This window comes from Oncorhynchus kisutch, linkage group LG28, assembly GCF_002021735.2.
Source record: "Oncorhynchus kisutch isolate 150728-3 linkage group LG28, Okis_V2, whole genome shotgun sequence".
NCBI lineage: Eukaryota > Metazoa > Chordata > Actinopteri > Salmoniformes > Salmonidae > Oncorhynchus > Oncorhynchus kisutch.
Genome location: NC_034201.2, coordinates 14,562,749 through 14,583,634, shown reverse-complemented (window position 1 = coordinate 14,583,634; position 20,886 = coordinate 14,562,749). Strand labels below are relative to the sequence as shown.

Below are 20,886 nucleotides of genomic sequence, written 5' to 3'. Positions count from 1 at the left end.
ACTATTATTCTAAAATGTAGAAAATAGTAAACAAAGAAAAATCCTTGAATGAGTAGGTGTTTCCACACTTTTGACTGGTATTGCACATCCACATGGTCAAAAGTTACAGTGCCTTGCGAAAGTATTCGGCCCCCTTGAACTTTGCGACCTTTTGCCACATTTCAGGCTTCAAACATAAAGATATAAAACTGTATTTTTTGTGAAGAATCAACAACAAGTGGGACACAATCATGAAGTGGAACGACATTTATTAGATATTTCAAACTTTTTTAACAAATCAAAAACGGAAAAATTGCAACACAGCTCATCACCCAATAAATGTCGTTCCACTTCATGATTGTGTCCCACTTGTTGTTGATTCTTCACAAAAAAATACTGTTTTATATCTTTATGTTTGAAGCCTGAAATGTGGCAAAAGGTCTCAAAGTTCAAGGGGGCCGAATACTTTCGCAAGGCACTGTATATGCACTACAAATCACCTGCTATAGGCCCTCTATAGTTTTCCGAAAATTTGTCAAAAATGGGAGAAAAGGGGATTGTTTTTTCTCTGTGTATGCGCAGATTCCTTAGAAGCCTCCTATAAAGAGTGGGAGAGAATGCTTCCAGGCGTGGGGCTATTGAGCTGGCCTCTCCAGCTGCCAGGGCACTCGGCGGTTTGAGGGTCCGCCAATCCTAGGGAGCTGTGGCGTTAACAGCGTGACTTTTAATCCCCCCCACCCACCCACCCAACTCTGTGCAGTGGACTAGGGAATCCTTTCATGCTGGTCATTCACATAGCAACGCCTCGAGAGGGCTTTGAGGAGCCCCAGTAGAATGGGTTAAAGGTGGCATGGAGAAAGCCCTGGCTTACAGACACATTGGATCACTAGCCTTTGTAGAGCTGGACGGACAGACAAAGGAGAGAGGAAAACCTCAGCGTAGCTCAAGATGGCTCCCATCTGATGTGTACACTCAGAGCGGGAGAAAAATCAGGTTTATGAAATGTGAACGATATGGCTATTTGTCACTGTCAGGGCCTATGGTTATAATCACTATGTCTGTGTTACGCAATTTCTGCTGTGTAATTTCTCTCATTACACACAGTGGAAATTAAAGGGTCTGTTTCATAATTAATAATAAAATGTATTCTAGCAAAAAAGTACATCTGGCGCAGCGACACACTTACAGAGGACTAGGCCCAGCAGGCCCATGGCATCAGCCATTTAGTTAAATCTGCTTTGAAACGCCGGTTCTAATGGGCTTTGAACTGGCTGTCACACCCATCCGTTCCAGAGCCAGGGACTAGATCTGGAATGCAGCGAGACACAAGGGTTTCCCTACTGTTGTCTTCTCCATGAAGGAGATCAAACCACTCTTTGAGATCCTGCTCAACACATAGGTGTAACTAATGGAGAAAGATCCAATCAGAATCTTTGTCTGTGTGTGTGTGCTCTCCGAAGTATTGAGGATATAACAACGTTGATCCTAAGATAAAAGATAACACAAGAAGAGACATAGCATGTTTACACATTACCATACCTTTAGTCGTCCTTATTACGAAACGATTCAAAGCATGTTTTAAGAAAACCTCTGTACACTATTAACACAGACCACCTGTTGCAAACTGTGATACTGCTGCAAACTGTGAATGTAAAAACTATTATATTGTTGAAGCCCTCAGAGACAGAGAGCACATTGTTAGGGGAGCCATATGCATTTATGGAAAGCAATATCTGGATCCAAATCTCACAGTTGGTTGGGGCGATATGTGTACTGAGTTTCAATTAGAGTGTGTCTGGTGGAATACCCATTTGTGTGACCTATGCCTCTGATATCTAACATCTGTTCCTCTCTCCTTGTGCTACACAATCCTCATTCTGTACAGAAACCTCTCCGCCATTGTTGGTGCAAGCATGAGCTAGGCATGTAGAGCTGACCCCCCCCCCCCCCCCCAACCCCCATATCCCAAGCCCTTGATTATTTAGTAGAGTCCCATGAATGTTGTAGTTAACTTAGGAATGGTCATGGATCGAGTGTGCCAAACAATGGTATTCTTGTGGTGTTCAACAATGACTCAGCCTACTCTGCCAATAAATATAAACTCAATGGCTTAGAGTCAACTGTATGTAACGGCTGTGTCAAGAGATAGAAAAACACATGCATCCATTTTCTCATGAAACAAAATGTCAGTAATGAAAAATATAACCTTTCTGGCTATTTTCTTTCATTTTATATGGCTACCACTAATGTACTACACTTCTGAATTTGCCTTTCAAATTATGTCCAGGTGCTGTTTACATATGAGCACCTATGTAATGGTAACTGCTTTAGGGTCCAATCTAATGACGGATGTGCAACTATAGGACATTAACAGACAGCATGAATTGTTAGTTGTCCCTTAAGCATTTGGATATCTTTCGTTGCATTGGAGAGCTCAGTATTTCATTAAGAGGGCTGTGTATGCATGAGTCACTGCTAAGGAACTTTACAGCCAGACTGTCGACAGATTCCTAAAAGGATTCTGCACATACAAGTCGCCACGTGAAAAAAAAACAATTGTAACAGCTAGAAAATATATATTTACTGCAAGAGATTTGGGTTGTCCATTAACAGTTCATTTGTCTGTAAATCTCACTCCCCAGTGTAGCCCTGAGAAAACCCGGTGTAGCCCTGAGAAAACCCGGTGTAGCCCTGAGAAAACATGCTGTAAAACATTCCCCTGAATATTCCCTTTTCATGTATTGATTTAAATAAGTAACGAGAAGGGAAAAGGCCACTTAGAGCGACCTGATCGGTCAGCTAGACTAGAGCACTCAGATACGAGAATGTGGCTCACATGAGAATGAAGCATCAATGTTCTCATAGACATAATGTAGGAACAGTTTATGGATTTTGTATGTATTCATTTCAAAATGTCTAAAACCATATCTAACAAAGGCTTTACTCAGGACCTCAGTTGCTCAAAATCAAGCCATCGATGGCTGCAAAAGGAAGCCTCAGACAACTGTCTAGACCAGTAGCTCCAGTGCATTCTAAAAGTAGAATATTAGAGTGCCTAATAACCAGTGTTTGTATTTATTAAGGATCCCTGGGGTCCAGCAACATTAAAGCAGTTATATACAATTTTAAATATTACATGACATTACATTTCATAACACTTTTCACAACACATTAAGTGTTCCCCTAGGCCACTACTCTACTACCACATATCTACAATACAAAATCCATGTGTACGTGTGTGTAGAGTGCATGTCTTATCATATGTATGTGTGTCTGTGCCTGTGTGTGTGTCTTCACAATCCCTGCTGTTCCATAAGGTGTATTTTTTTCTCTTGATTCTACTGCTTGCATCAGATACCTGATGTGGAATAGAGTTCCATGTAGCCAAGGCTCTATGTAGTACTGTGCGCCTCCCATAGTCTGTTCTTGACTTGGGGATTGTCAAGATACCTTTGGTGGCATGTCTTGTGGGGTTTGCATGGGTGTCTGAGCTGTGTGCCAGTAGTTCAAACAGACACCTCGCTGCATTCAGCATGTCAACACTTCTTACAAAAACAAGTAGTGATGAACTCAATCTCTCCTCCGCTTTGAGCCATGCATATTATTAATGTCAGCTCTCTGTGTACTAAGAGCCAGCCGTGCTGCCCTGTTCTGAGTCAATTGCAATTTTCCCTTTTTGTGGCACCTGACCACAAAACTGAACAGTAGTCCAAGTGCGACAAAACAAGAGCCTGTAGGTCATGCCTTGTTGATAGTGTTGTTAAAAAGGCAGACCAGCGCTTTACTATGGACAGACTTCTCCCCATCCTAGCTACCATTGTATCAACATGTTTTGACCATGATAGTTTACAATCCAGGGTTACTCCAAGCCGTTTAGTTACCTCAACTTACAATATTTACAATATTACAATATTTAGTTGAGGTTTAGTGAATGATTTGTCCTAAATACAATGCTTTTAGTTTTTGAAATATTTAGGACTAACCTAATCCTTGCCTCCTATTCTGAAACTAACTGCAGCTCTTTGTTAAGTGTTGCAGTGATTTCACTCACTGTAGTAGCTGATGTGTATAAAATCAAATCAAATTGTATTTGTCACATGTCCCGAATACAACAGGTTTAGACCTTACCGTGAAATGCTTACTGACAAGCCCTTAACCAACAATACAGTTCAAGAAAGAGTAAAAAAGTAAACATTTAAAAAATCAATCAAAAAGTAACAATACATTTACATAACAATAACAAGGATATATCAGGTGGTACCAGTACTGAGTCAATGTGCGGGGGGTGCAGGTTAGTCAAGGTAATTTGTAAAGTGACTATGCATAGATAATAAACTGTGAGTGGCAACAGTGTAAAAACAAGGAGGGGGGTCAATATCAATAGTCTGGGTGGCCATTTGATTTGGCCATTAGTGCAGTGCTTGTTGAATGTCCTTCCCTGTAAGCATGCTGAAAGTCTTGTCAATTTGTTTACAGTAAAATGGCATTGTATCTGGTCAAACACAATTTTTTCCTACTGTTTACTAATGGTTGGTAACAAGCTGATTGGTTGGCTATTTGAGCCAGTTAAGGGGGCTTTACTATTCTTGGGTAGTGGAATAACTTTTGCTTCCCTCCAGGCCTGAGGGCACACACTTTCTAGTAGGCTTAGATTGAAGATATGGCAAATAGGAATGGCAATATCGTCCGCTATTATCCTCAGTAATTTTACATCCAAGTTGTCAGACCCCGGTGGCTTGTCATTGTTGAACAACAAAAAATGACCTCTTCCACACTCACTTTACAGAATTCAAAATTACAATGCTTGTCTTTCATAATTGTATCAGTTATACTTGGATGTGTAGTGTCAGTGTTTGTTGCTGGCATGTCATGCCTAAGTTTGCTAATCTTGCCAATGAAAAAAGCATTAAAGTAATTGGTAATATCAGTTGGTTTTGTGATGAATGAGCCATCTGATTCAATTAATGATAGAGCTGAGTTTGCCTTTTTGGCCAACATTTCATGTAAGGTGCTCCAAAGCTTTTTTACTGTAATTCTTTATATCATACATCATGGTTTCATTGTATAGTTTCTAATTCTTTTTATTCTGTTTAGTCACATGATTTCTCAATTTGCAGTACATTTGCCAATCGGTTGTGCAGCCAGACTTATTTGCCATTCCTTTTGCCTCATCCTTCTCAACCATACATTTTTTAAATTCCTCATCAATCCACAGGGATTTAACAGTTTTTCAAGTAATTTTCTTAACGGGTGCATGCTTATTAGTAACTGGAATAAGCCAATTCAAATTCACATGTGTCAAGTGCAGAATCTGGTTGCTCATTACACACCACAGACCAACAAATATTTTTTACAACAACATAGGAATCACTACAAAACTGATTGTATAACCTCTTATATACTATATTAGCCCCCAGCCTTTGGAACTTTGTCTTTCCTTGATATGGCTACTCCTGTAGATTGTGATCACTACATCAAATGGATTTGCATATTACTTTAATCTGAGGGAAAAAAATCCTGAAAATCACATTGTAGGATTTTTAATGAATTTATTAGCAAATTATGGTGGAAAATAAGTATTTGGTCACCTACACACAAGCAAGATTTCTGGCTCTCACAGACCTGTAACTTCTTCTTTAAGAGGCTCCTCTGTCCTCCACTCGTTACCTGTATTAATGGCACCTGTTTAGAACTTGTTATCCAGTATAAAAGACACCTGTCCACAAAGGACCCCAGAAACAAATTGTAGACCTGCACCAGGCTGGGAAGACTGAATCTGCAATAGGTAAGCAGCTTGGTTTGAAGAAATCAACTGTGGGAGCAATTATTAGGAAATGGAAGACATACAAGACCACTGATAATCTCCCTCGATCAGGGGCTCCATCACAAGAACAGTGAGCAAAAATCCCAGAACCACACGGGGGGACCTAGTGAATGACCTGCAGAGAGCTGGGACCAAACTAACAAAGCCTACCATCAGTAACACACTACGCCGCCAAGGACTCAAATCCTGCAGTGCCAGACGTGTCCCCCTGCTTAAGCCAGTACATGACCAGGCCCGTCTGAAGTTTTCTAGAGAGCATTTGGATGATCCAGAAGAAGATTGGGAGAATGTCATATGGTCAGATGAAAACAAAATATAACTTTTTGGTAAAAACTCAACTCGTCGTGTTTGGAGGACAAAGACTGCTGAGTTGCATCCAAAGAACACCATACCTACTGTAAAGCATGGGGGTGGAAACATCATGCTTTGGGGCTGTTTTTCTGCAAAGGGACCAGGACGACTGATCGTGTAAAGGAAAGAATGAATGGGGCCATGTATCGTGACATTTTGAGTGAAAAGCTCCTTCCATCAGCAAGGGCATTGAAGATGAAACGTGGCTGGGTCTTTCAGCATGACAATGATCCCAAACACACCGCCCGGGCAACGAAGGAGTGGCTTCGAAAGAAGCATTTCAAGGTCCTGGAGTGGCCAAGCCAGTCTCCAGATCTCAACCCGAAAGAAAATCTTTGGAGGGAGTTGAAAGTCCGTGTTGCCCAGCAACAGCCCCAAAACATCACTGCTCCAGAGGAGATCTGCATGGAGGAATGGGCCAAAATACCAGCAACAGTGTGTGAAAACAAAGTAACAAAGTATTGAGATAAACTTTTGTTATTGACCAAATACTTACTTTCCACCATAATTTGCAAATAAATTCATTAAAAATCCTACAATGTGATTTTCTGGATTTTTTTTCTCATTTTGTCTGTCATAGTTGAAGTGTACCTATGATGAAAATTACAGGCCTCTCTCATCTTTTTAAGTGGGAGAACTTGCACATTGGTGGCTGACTAAATACTTTTTTGCCCCACTGTATATGTTTCAACTTGTCAATTTCAAATTATTTTCTTTAAAAAACAACAGTTTGAATTGAGGTGTGTTCCGCCTCATTAATTCACATAGAAGTAGCCCATTTCACTGTGGCGGACAATTTAGGTTTGATGCTTTACTGCGCCGGACAAGCTTCTCTCATCGAGGAGAACCCAAGCATTTCCCCAGTGTTTCTGACAGATCAAGTACATTTGCATGAACTGGCACATTTTCTATCTGGCGCTCGCATTGCCTTCATTGTTGTTTTCCTTACAAATAATTCCTTTGGACATGTGTGCGTTCCTATCCAAGTCAGTGCCTTATTTTATGTATATCGTGTTGTTGTTTCTACTGTAGCATACAGTAGGTATGGAGCATGATGTATTTACAGATTTATTCACATGTTTTCAAGTACTGGTGGCAAATGCATTCCAATTATTGCATAGATTTTAATAGACACTTAGACACTGTGTGTAAAATACTTTTTTGAAGGTTGTACTGATTATGATGAGCTAATGCTAAGCTATTTGCCAGCTACATGTGGTACTATGCTTGTTGACATTATACAATGCATTCTGGGTGCCACGTAAAGTCTGTCAGACCAAAGATGTTATAATGAGGTGACGGAATGGTTCACTCATCTTTCGCGTAAACTTACGGAAGTGAATGAAGGGAAGTGAATTATCGTAGATGACACACTCCCTTCAACATACATACTTCAAACAGACCAAACTTGTCTCCTCTTCTCATCTTTGGTTGACGCGAAAAAACAAAACATGGTGGCGCACATAAACTACCCATCGTCAGATTACTTTCGGATACTATAAAGTGTTTTACTCAATTATTTAGATTAATGGGGAGCTCACCCATGATGTAATGAATTGTAAATAGTAACTGCTATAAGCTAATTAATATTGTGGTTTCTGTCAGCCAAGAGTTTGTCAGCCAAGCTAAGTATGACTTGTGTTACATCAATCTTTCCTCAGTTAGCGCAAGGACTAATGTAGCCTACATTTTCCAATGTGGATGATTGCATTATGCTGTCACTACTTCTGTGATTGTCTGAACATTGCATCTAAAAAGAAACTGGTCACATTCAGGACAGAAATTTATAAGGACTGTGTTTGTACAAAATGTTTCTGTGAAAAAAGTGTCCAACTCAAATGCTGACTGTTGCGTCAATCGAAACTGGACGTTCTATATCAGCGTTCTAATCACACCAGTTTGTGTGTATGCTACAGGGATCACTATGTTGGTATGTGTCAAAGGCTTAAAGTACATTTGTGCAGACAATATATATTTATGATTTCATTCCTGTGCTGTTTGTAACTACCCTGGTAGGTTGATTGGTAACTTGAACCAGGTTGCCGTCGCTAGTTACAGTTTGAAGCTTTTCCTTGAGTGGGGAGCTCGATGAAAGCCAGTCAATATTTCAATCACCCAGAAAATATACTTCTGTTGATATCACATATATTATTAAGCATTTCACATGTTATCCAGATACTGACTTTTAGCACTTGGTGGTTTACAGCAGCTTCCTACAATAGTGGGCTTGATGTGAGGCAGATTAACCTGTAGCCATATTACTTCAACTGTATTTAACATGAGATCCTCTCTAAGCTTAACAGGAATGTGGTTCTGAATATAAAACAGCCACACCTCCACCTTTGGCATTTCTGTATTTTCTGTAGATCTTATAACGATGTATTGCTACCACTGAATCATCAAAGGTATTATCTCAGTTTCAGATATTGTCAGAATATTAATGTAATCTGTTACTAGCAAATTATTGATTTCATGAACATTGTTTCTTAAGCTACATATGTTAACCTGGGCTATTTTTACCACTTTTTTGGGATGCCTTATTGTTTTTATTGCTTTACTGGAAAGTGTGGCAGAAGCAGACAAGCATGATCATGTTATTTATGTTTGTGCAGGTTGAGCTGCACACAGTGGACTTCCTACTAGGGACACTGCCTCAGTGGTTCATAGGCACATGATTACTGCATACATTAGCTGTAGGATCAGCAGAGCCGCCAGTGTCTCCCGTCTGTCCAGAGCCGCTAGAGTCTCCCATCTGTCCAGAGCCGCTAGAGTCTCCCGTCTGTCCTGAGCCGCTAGAGTCTTCCGTCTGTCCTAAGCCGCTAGAGTCTCCCGTCTGTCCTGAGCCGCTAGTCTCCCGCCTGTCTTGAGTCGCCAGAGCCGCCAGTCTGTCCCGAGGCGTCAGATCCGCCAATCTGTCCTGAGCCGTCAGTCAGCCAGGAGCTTCCAGAGCCGTCAGTCAGCCAGGACCTGCCAGAGCTGTCAACCAGCCAGGAGCTGCCAGAGCCATCAGCCAGCCAGGAGCAGCCGGAGCCGTCAGTCAGCCAGGAGCGGCCGGAGCCGCCCTTCACTCCGGAGCTGCCGGAGCCTCCCTGCTGTCCGGCGCTGCCGGAGTCTATCATCCTTTCGGGACCCGTGGCGTGGGTCCCCAGTCCAAGATCGGCCACGGAGGCGGGCTAAGAGGCGCACCAAAAGTATGGTGAAGCGGGGTCCACACCCCGCGCCAGAGCCAACAGACGCTCACCCAGACCCTCCCCTATAGGTTCAGTTTTTGCGGCCGGAGTCCGCACCTTTGGGGGGGGGGGGTAATGTCACGTTCTGAACTTTATTTTCCTTTGTTTTGTCTTTATTTAGTATGGTCAGGGTGTGAGTTGGGGTGGGCAGTCTGTTTTGTGTTTCTATGTTTTTCTATTTATGTGTTCGGCCTAGTATGGTTCTCAATCAGAGGCAGGTGTCGTTAGTTGTCTCTGATTGAGAATCATACTTAGGTAGCCTGGGTTTCACTGTTGGTTTGTGGGTGTTTGTTTCAGTGTCTGTTTTTCACCACACGGTATTGTTTCGGTTTTGTTATTTCACGTATTCGTTTATTGTTTTTGTATTTCATAGTGTTCAGTGCTTTTGTTATTAAAATCGTCATGAATACTTAACACGCCACATCTTGGTCCAATCCTTACTCCTATTCAGATGAATCTGCCATTACACTCCTTATAAAAATGCGAGGTCGACCGATTAATCGGACTGGCCGATTAAGTTTTCATAACAATCGGAAATCAGTATTTAACAAGGCAAGTCCGTTAAGAACACATTCTTATTTTAAATGACGGCCTAGGAATGGTGGGTTAACTGCCTTGTTCAGGGGCAGAACGACAGATTTTTACCTTGTCAGCTGAGGGATTCAATCTTGCAACCTTACGGTTAACGCTCTAACCACCTGCCTCACTAGGAGCCTGCCTGTTACGCGAATGCAGTAAGAAGCCAAGGTAAGTTGCTAGCTAGCATTAAACCTATCTTATAAAAAAACAATTAATCAATCATAATCACTAGTTATAACTACACATGGTTGATGATATTACTAGTTTATCTAGCGTGTCCTGCGTTGCATATAATCGATGCGGTGCGCATTCGCAAAAAAGGACTGTCGTTGCTCCAATGTGTACCTAACCATAAACATCAATGCCTTTCTTAAAATCAATACACAGAAGTATATATTTTTAAACCTGCATATTTAGCTAAAAGAAATCCAAGGTTAGCAGGCAATATTAACCAGGTGTAATTGTGTTACTTCCCTTGCGTTCATTGCACGCAGAGTCAGGGTATATGCAACAGTTTGGGCCACCTGGCTCATTGCGAACTAATTTTACAGAATTTTACGTAATTATGTAATATTGAAGGTTGTGCAATGTAACAGCAATATTTAGACTTAGGAATGCCATCCGTTAGATAAAATACGGAACGGTTCCATATTTCACTGAAAGAATAAACGTTTTGTTTTCGAAATGATAGTTTCCGGATTCGCCCATATTAATGACCTACGGCTTGTATTTCTGTGTGTTATTATGTTATAATTAAGTCTATGATTTGATAGAGCAGTCTGACTGAGCAATAGTAGGCATCAGCAGGCTCGTAAGCATTCATTCAAACAGCACTTTCGTGCGTTTTGCCAGCAGCTCTTATGACTTCAAGCCTATCAACTCCCAAGATTAGGCTGGTGTAACCGATGTGAAATGGCTAGCTAGTTAGCGGAGTGCGCGCTAATAGCGTTTCAAACGTCACTCGCTCTGAGACTTGGAGTAGTTGTTCCTCTTGCTCTGCATGGGTAACGCTGCTTCGAGGGTGGCTGTTGTCGATGTGTTCCTAGTTTGAGCCCAGGTAGCGGCAAGCAGAGGGATGGAAGGTATAATGTTACACTGGCAATACTAAAGTGCCTATAACATCCAATAGTCAAAGGTATATGAAATACAAATCGTATAGAGAGAAATAGTCCTACAATTCCTATAATAACTACAACCTAAAACTTCTTACCTAGGAATATTGAAGACTCATGTTAAAAGGAACCACCAGCTTTCATATGTTCTCATGTTCTGAGCAAGGAACTTAAACATTAGCTTTTTTACATGGCACATTGCACTTTTACTTTCTTCTCCAACACTTTGTTTTTGCATTATTTAAACCAAATAGAACATGTTTCATTATTAATTTGAGGCTAAATTGATTTTATTGATGTATTATATTAAGTTAAAATAAGTGTTCATTCAGTATTGTTGTAATTGTCATTATTATAAATAAATAAAAATCGGCCGATTAATCGGTATCGGCTTTTTTTGGGGGGGGTCCTCCAATAAATCGGTATCGGCATTGAAAAATCATAATCGGTCGACCTCTAATAAAAATAGCTTTGTTTGCAGAAGGTATCAAAATTGTCAATGAATGTTACACATACAGAGCTGCAGTATAACTGCCAGTTATGGAGGGCTAAAAGTCTGCTGAAACATTCAATGCTACAATTTAGGGAGGGCACAGGGATATATATTATGGGGAGTTTGTTGGTGTCAAGCAGAGATCCAATCAGTTATTTAAAATCCATCTTCAGCTGTTCTGAGCTACCCTTAATGTAATTGAATCAGAGTCAATTTCCTGATGCAGGTTTAAATTGTTTGGGAGCAGTTTACTGATTTCCTGTACTCGTGCTCCTGGATAGCACAACGTTTTGCTCCAAGAACTGAGACATTTCTCACCATTGAACTGCCCAATACAACGGACCGAGAAGGGGTTGAAGAAATCTGCTCATTCCTACACCTCACACAATTCGTGGAACCTTTCACAGGCCCACAAGAAGCAGGATAGCTTACGCCCGCTGCTTCCGGGCAATAGGTCCAGACCTCCCACAGCAGGCAGTGCCCTGATAGATCCAGAGAGAAGGAAAGGAGCTGGACTTGTTGCTGGATTCAGCCTAGTTGGAGTCAGCGAAGCCGTCGCAGACATAGGTAGTCCCAGCGATGAAAGCGCAGTTAGATCAGGCACCAGGGCGGCGAAGCTATTCCTCATGTCAATCTGCGCCAGACTATTCCAGTCCGCTTAGCAGCATGCCGCTGCCTTCGTTTTCCACGACTTGTGACATGGGACCAGCACTGATTGGAACAATCCTCTTGCTGTTCTCCGTCTACTCCACTGCAAGATGGAAGAGGAGAAGCAGATGGAGACGACTTCCTTGGCAGGCAAGTTACAGGTAGCATAGGCCATTCGGATAGGGACAGATGACATGGTGGGGATACATCCATTAAGACCGAGTGGCATCCAGCCACAGGAGTTGAGAGAGAAAAAGTTCACACAGAATTGAAATTTGCTTGCTAAGGATAGCCACCTCATTCCGCAAGCAAACAACTGCTGCATTGAAACTCCGGATTGTCAATATTGTCCCGGAAAAGAGCGTAATAAACACAGCTGCTACAGCGCTGGAGACGTTCGTTAGCTATTCCAGGCGAAGCAGGCTCCATTGCAACCTAGCTAGCTGGCTAGTAAGTAGCAGATGTTGCAGGCCCGGGCAACTCCAGTGCTCGGGGGCCTGATTGGTGTCACACTTTTGCTCCAGCCCCAGCTAACACACCTGACTCCAATAATCAACTAATCATGATCTTCAGTTAAAAATGCAATTAGTATAAAAGCAGGTGTGTTTGCTAGGGATAGGGGAAAAGTGTAACACAAATCAGGCCCCCGAGGTCTACTGAAAATGCACAGGCCTGTAAGAGGGTTGGGGTTGTTACTCCAACAAGGTCTTATTATCTATTACTTTACTTTACGAAAAGTGATTAGTTACAATACTCTTTATATTACTTTTGCCTTACACCCCAAAAGGTTGCTCAGTGTAAACAACATTACAGAGGTAGGATCTTAATTCGTGCCAGTTTGCTACAGCAGTAATATAATTCTGCAGCAACAGGAAAATATAATTATTATGTGGATTATAATTTATGGACATTTGTGTAGGGGTTGATAGATTTTGTTGTTAGGGCAAATCAAGTCGGAAAATTTCAAAGTGGAACTTTATAAGCCTTTTTAAAACTCAAAAACAATCAAATGTTGCATTTCCTGTGTGCAGTAAAATTCTCAGCATCAAAAAAATGATCAAATTAAGATCCTACATCTCTACATTATGTAGGACTATTCTACCGTGGATAAGGGCAGAATTTCCTCTACAACATACCCAGTTACAAGCTTGTTCAGCTCCCCCCGGGTTACAGCCTGTCCTCCAGAACTATTCAAATCAAACCTTGGTTGTTTGGATGAGGTAGGCCTAAAGACATCTTCAGCAGCAGTGGTCAGGCCTCAGGGATCTTTCGCTACAAGTTTTGTCTTGCTTTTGCAGGTGCTTCAAAAGATTTGGAAGTTGTGTTTCTAGCAGTGGAGAGCAGAGTTTATATTTCACAGTTATATTCTTGTCATTTTATCCTCCTACCAAATCAAAGTAATGGGAGTAACCCAACCCAACGCTTCTGCCATCTTTAATCTCCCTCACTAAAGCAGTTAGTAGTAATGTGTGAGTGTTAACAGGAACTTGGTGAGAGGACATCAAACTCAGGTTGAAAACAATTAGAATCGGGGGCGGGGGATTTTTTAATATTGCGCCAACAGAGAGGGAATAATAATCTTCAAAAATATTTATTTGGATCAATAACTAATAGGAAGGGAATGATAACAAAAGTAACAATGAACTATCTGTGATCGGTAACTGTAATATTATTACTCAAATTGGAACAGTACTCCATTATATTACTTGTTACCACAAAAACGTATGTTATTTCTGTAACGGGTTACTTTGTAACGCGTTAACCCCGACACTGCTAATGACTGACTGCTTTTACTTTCCTTTCATTCTTGAACTAAGCCGCCCTGAGGTGGCTCTAAGTCTCTCCTCTTTGTGATGGGGTCTGGGTTTCTGTGAAACGTTATCAAAACCAGCGTGAAGGGATGAGGCCAGGAGGAGAACAAAACCACTCCTGTGACACTTCTCAAAGGAATCTCTTTCTTGTGTAAACTACGGCTGAAACCTAGGGAGCAGGGGCATGGGTGGGTTTATTAAAGGCTGGAGGGCTGGCACAGCCTATTTAAACAGTGACAGAGTTCATCTCTAGACTGTCACTTTTAATCACAGGAGCATTGATCATGATGGCACAGTCAGGCAAAGCTCGAGCTACTTCACTTGGCTCTAATGCATTAAACACACAGGCCACTCGATATTTGCTCAATTTATCATACACTGCTGAATCTTCCGACCAAGCTAGATCTGTAATTGTCTGTATGGAAGGCCATGTGACTTTGTGGGAACAATTAAAACACAAATCAATATCAATATTCTCTCCCGTTTTACAATGTGATGTCAAACTGTTGACATAACCATAGACCAGTCACTGCAGACAGTCCCTCGTGTCGGTCTTCACAGAGTGAGAATTCCGAGGTTTCACCCCTCTTGAAGATAACTTCAATAACACATGAGCTGAGTGGTTAAAACATTAACTGACTGGTGTCTCCCTTCTCTTTTTTTTCTCCACTTGTTTTTCCTTGAGGAATTAAATCAGGGATTTGTTGAATTACCTAAAGCTGGAGGGTCTTATTTCAAGATTGCGCAAACAAAAATAATACTCCCTGGCTTTAACAGGCAAAGATAATTTCTGAATCATTGGCAACAGTATAATTATGGTATGAAGTGCACCATCAAATGGAATGAAACTGCTTTCAAAGTATTTTTTTCTTAACAGCTATCTTCGTGTAGTCCTATCATAACCTCTGTGAGAAGACCTTTCAGAAAATGCCCTCATGAAGATATTATAAAACTATTACTGTTTGCATGTAAGTGCAAGTTGTCTAAAAGCTTACCATTGCCTGTAATTCACATGTGCCAATGGTTAAACACAACAAATATAGTCTCTTGACGACATACAGTAGGCCTGACTGGCCACCACCTGCTTGGGTCTGTCAGACACCGAACTCATAATCTTGGAAATTACAAGGCCAGAATTACATTACAAGGCCAGAATTACATTACAAGGCCAGAATTACATATTGTTCTCACAAGGGAGAGAGATGGCAGGGTGAATGTATGAGATTTAGCAGTGATGGGTCTCAAAAGCTGATAGATTTACTACATGTAGGATGCTTTAAGTGACAAATGACTATATTCTTTCTCAATGTTTTTGTGAGATACCAGTCCCAGCCCAAAATGGGAATTGCTATACCACACTATATTGTAAGATGACAAATATGATATCAAGTATATTTTCTAAGGCTATCACATGCATAACAAAATAAATACAAGTTTGTCATAATATATTTGATTGTGCTTTGAAAAAATTAATGGTAGATCTGTTGTAAATGCAAGTAAATCTATATTAAGTTAATAGTGAGCTCAATTCTGAGATTTTCAATTACCTCATTTTATTCCATCCTGAGAAATTAGAGAGAAGCAGGTTTGTTCAATATCAATAAATCCAATTACAGCTATTTCCCCCTTGCAAACACTCCATTTAGCTGCTGTCTCAGAAGAGAGAAAAAGCTCATAATATATACAGTTATCTATCCTTCTTGCAGAAGAAACAGCAGGTTGCTATCTAGCTAGCTAGATAGCTAACATGACTAGCTAGCTAAAAAATGTTTGTTATCAAACCAGAAAATAGAGTGTCACGAGTAGTTTAAAACTGCCCGTGACAGGCACACGAATCAACGGCAGAAAGAAAAGGCATAACTCTGGTAACATTGGGCATAACTTTCACCTGATTTTGGTTAGAGGCACACAGTCTTCAGCTATGTAAAGGAGCAAGCAAGCATTGACTAGCTGTGTTCCATGTTGTGTTCTGCACTTAAAACGGTCAGTGTGGAAATGTGCACTTAATATGGTTATGTGCGTTGAAGAAATGGAGATGCGATTAACAGCGGCAAAGAAATGATGGTGGTAAACATGTCAAGCGTTAACTTTGACAGCCCTAATTTGAATGTTTAAATTAGAAGTCTGCAAGAAACAACTTGTCCAAAATGTTAACAGTATCTTAAAATGTTGGCTTGTGACCAAAGAACAACAGCTTTTAAGTGCATTCATCTTTGTATTCTGTCTAGAGTTCACACTTTTAAGCATTCTGTCAATTTCCTTGGTCTACCACAAGCTTTTCCTCGTGTGCTCAATCACCATCTCTGCTTTTTATGATGTACAAGTTTGGTCTCTGCATCTCAGTAGGCCTATCTACATGTTTCAGTGTGACTTCATGATTCATGTGATTAAATGAAAGGAACGCTCTTCTTAAGTTTATAGCTGTAACGGTGTGGGCTAGCCAAGCCAGAGGTCTGGTACTGGTGAGAATTCAGCAGACAGTGTGGCTGAAGTGTATAAGACTCAATGTGGTAGACCGTCTGCATAACTTTAATGAGGCAAAATAATAAAGAGCCGGAGAAGGGAATGGTGGCAACCCAAAAACATTTCTGTTAGTCTGTTAATCTGAACAAGCAACAGAAATACTGAGTGCCAAAGTAAAAGACCATTTGAGTGAACATTGACAGAGAAGTGAAGTATCACATTGAGAAAAATGTGTAAATCATACAATATAATAATTAATGTAATAACCATTGCTTTCGAAACATACTAACAGCCAATATTATATACCAGGGTAATTTGCGTGAATGTGTTTATTTTTTAGAAAAATGTGGAAATCACAAAATCATACAATATGATAATTAAAGTAATAACCAGTGCTTTTGAAACATACTATCAGCCAATATTTTATACCAGGGGCATTTGCATGAATGTGTTTATTTATTTATTTGGGGGGGGGGGGTGAGCTAATTTGCCTGAAATTACTGTGGAAAGTCCTGTAAAATGCTTTACAGATTGATTTACCAATGCTAGCATGGGGGTAGTGTTATTCCACATGTATAAGCCTCTTGCAGGGCCATCACCTCGAGTCATACAATCGTTACAGCCAACAAGAACTCAAACATGTATTTTTTCAGCTTCTCTGAAAAGACTTGCTTTGGCCTTTTTTGTTATTAGGCAATAAGACAATGTCTTCTTCAACAAACATGTGTGGGCTCTGCTCATTATCTGAGAACTGAAGTTTGAGTTTATATCCACACTGGAACTAATCCCAACTACTGACAACTTTGACATACAATATCTTGATACAAAATGGCTGCTGCATTACAATTCAAAAACTACAGCTGCAGTTGGAGCAAACTTAGTCTGCACCAATTCAGCAAAATAAATGTTGTGCCTCTGTATAAAATTAATTATTTTAGTTCATACATTTGAAAGACAATCTATATTTTATGTTTTGAGGTAAGATTCTCTGGTGGTGCAGTCCTGCATTTGTTTGTGTGAATTCAATTTATAACAAATCAACAAACAAAAAATGTTATGCCTTTATGAACATGAGCATGTCCTCATGTCCAGATAGATCTGTAATCAGCTTTTAAGTGCCTGTCTGCACTCTCGATGACCTAACTACAAGCATTGTAGAGGTAGGAAGAGCAAAGCATCACCCCTTGGTGGGGTAAGTAAACAAACATTAACTTACTTGAGAAAACAGCCACCAACTGTTTTAAATCAACATAGTCTTTATTTTAACAAATGGTTAACGGCAATTGAAGTCTTGTCTTTTACGTTGTTCAGTGTCGTGACTTCTTTTAGACTGTGTACTGATGAGTGAACAAGGCCAGGACTAGGCCACTTCACTTGTCTACATCCACAGCTGGTGTTTAAATCCTGAATATTGAGTCCCTTGGTAACTCCTTTCAATAATAATAGAGATGTGTTCTGAACATTTCACATTTTGAAGAGATTATTATAAAATGTGTGATTCACCTTATCAGCCCATATACTGTATACTTATATGCACAATACATAACTCTGCTACCTTGTGGTACCACAACTTTTCCCCCTTATATTAATGAAATGTTTAATTGAAGGGATTTTGCCAAAAGGTTTTATATATATATGTATGTATGTGTGTGTATGTGTGTGTATATATATATATATATATATGTATATATGTATATGTATGTATATATATATATGTGTGTGTTATTTTCTACACTGTAGACAGACAGAGACCGCAACAGCGAAACACTTAATATAATCTATTAAAGACGAGGTAATATTAATAATTCCAGGACTAACTTGGATTGAAATACAAATATATAGACATATGATATATATTAATCTAGAGCAAATAACAAAATAACATTTAAAGGCCTACATATTCTAAAGGCAAAGTCCCTGTTACTCTCTGAGGACTTAAGTTGGGATGTTATCGTAGGCAATGTGTCTACCCTCAAAGCCAGAAAGATATTGATTAAACTTGAAAAACACACTTATAAATATGTCATTCCAGCCAGAGGAGAGCACCTGAAAACACATATGAGAACACACACACCAACAGCAGTTGCTGCCTCTCCCTTGATTGTAGAGACCACTCTGCAGTAGAGATGCAGGCTACCCGTAAATGATGGGGCCTGGTTGATTCTAGCTGATATTGGCACCTCATAAATGTTGGTTGGAAGTTGATTAATGGCAAACACGAGTTAATGAATCCTATCAAAAATAACCTATATGAAAGACATTTACCACAACATGTAGAAATCTATTAATGACTCACTAGGCAGAACTGAATGTTTATTGTTGTATTGTTTAAACTATGGCCTATATGATACATGCTATCAAACAATGTCTGGCTTTTTCCTATGATGCCTTCTTTCATTTTGTTTTACAGCATGCTGTTTCATTCAACACTGTGTGAGTCTTCAGAGCCAGCACATCACAGAGTCCTGAATGTCATTCAGCGCAAACAGTAGTCGAAAACATGTCCTGGCGTCAATGCATATTTATTCCCATTAGCAAGCTTTACGCATGCTAATAGAATAACATAAGTATTCAGTGTTTTTTTTTTATGTATGGTAATACAGTTTACGTCTTCTATAGACTAGATTAGCAAATTTAACACTTACTTGGGGTTTTGCGAGTTCCAAATCACCGATTCCAATGATTTGGCATAGGGCAACAGCGACCTGCACAAGACTGTCAAAATCCAAAGGTAGTACTTCCAATTGGAACCGGAGCCTGCCATTTCCACGCTTATTCAGTCAGGCAAATTAGTCAACGGCACGATGAAATCATTCGAAAATGTGGATACAGTGTAAATATCGCACAATTCTAGATCCCATTCACTAGTGTCGCATGTAGCCTAGCCTAGATTATACGTAAATCTACGTTGACGATAGAAAAATATTAACCAGCAATGAATATAATATATGAAATCCTATTTTCCCGTTTCGTGCAGGCTATGCAAGCAGAACAAGAGTATCTTGCAGGTGAGTGAGTCAATGTTCTGGATTCTTTATCTCATCACCTTACCGGTGTCGAATATATTTCTAAGGTAGGATATGCGCACGTTTAAACGCATTGATAGAACAAGTTTCTTGTTAATGGTCAGAAAATAATGTTGAATCCGGTAACAAGTGGAGTCTTCACCCACGAACCCGTACGCTGGAGTGCGTTTTGCGGTTGTTGATGCACATTTAACAAGCAGACTACAATAAATGTGACCCTTTTGTTATTGCTTCTTCAGTAAACATCTGTTTTGTCCAGTTGGTGCAACTGTGTCTTCTTTGTATGGTGAAGCCGTTGTCTATAGATACATCCATTTAATTTTTTAGCGACTATTAAAAAAAAACGCTCTGACAGAAAATATTTTGCGTACCTCCAAAGTAGCCTACTCCATCAGTGTAGCAGCAGACTCAAAAACAGTCGCGATAAAATGCGTAAAATCCTTATTTAGAATCCACTTCAAATGTTACAGTCTGCCTGTATATTGTGGACACCAACTCATGTTCGAAGTCCGCGCTGAACTGCTTCTTCCAAAGGGCATGAATAGTCTCTTAAACATCACGTCATTGATACGAGTAAGTAATCCAGTTCAGTCTCTAAATAAACAAACAGTTTGTAAGTAAAGTTAAATATTGTGCCTATTTAACTTGAACTCGCAATGAATTTTAGCAGTGAAGGTTCCAGCGTACAGTGCACACCAAACTAGCATTCGATACTCATTTTTCGCACACACTGCTGAGTACGTAATGCAACGCTTAGATAGCCCTGGCCTCCTAACCAATCAAGGAAGCTTGGCGAAGTCCTCTCATTATTCAGTTGGTCAACATTCTCTTGACTGAAGATATTCAGGCATAGTGCAGCCTGGGTCTTTACAGTGAATACATTATAATTAAGAGATAATTATCTTTCTCAACATATGCACGGACTATGTTGTATAAATATGAATTGATTAGATATGGTGGCCTAGACTTGTCTCTACAATCAACAGGTAATATAGTATGCCTACCTAAGTCTTAACGTAGCAGTGCATGGTAAATGTATTATCAGATCTTGCTCACTACATGGGCTACTTATAAGATGTTTTGATAGAATCCAAAACATATATTTTTTAAGTTTCGTCGATTCTCCCATTACAGATGGTAGTCTATTCTATGTGACTCTTGTAGGTCTAAGATGGCTTGCAATACTCATTTGACAATGTTGCCCTCTATTGGAATGGGTGGAAACGTTGTGGGACAACAGAAAGCATTATCACGAGAGGATCTTTCTGGATCTATTCTGTTTCTATTCTATTATAGGCCTATTATGTTATATAATAAAATGTTTCCCTGCTTGTAATATATTTGATGCCTTTGAAGTGAAATGATGTTTA

The 20,886-nt window shown here is 40.1% G+C and overlaps 1 protein-coding gene across 2 annotated transcripts in view; it reads right to left on the bottom strand.

The window, feature by feature from the left end:
- LOC109872455 (ephrin-B1-like) overlaps positions 1-20,248 on the bottom strand; it is an 81,066-nt gene extending 60,818 nt beyond the window's left edge. The window contains exon 1 of one of the 2 annotated variants that reach the window (XM_020463673.2): positions 19,888-20,248. Coding sequence is in view for 1 of the 2 variants with exons in the window: in XM_020463672.2 (XP_020319261.1) it covers positions 19,136-19,254 (119 nt within the window). In the remaining variant the exon portion in view is untranslated. Of the gene's footprint in view, positions 1-19,135 lie in introns of both variants that reach the window. The other variant, XM_020463672.2, reaches the window with a different exon arrangement.
- Positions 20,249-20,886: the final 638 nt, after the last annotated feature.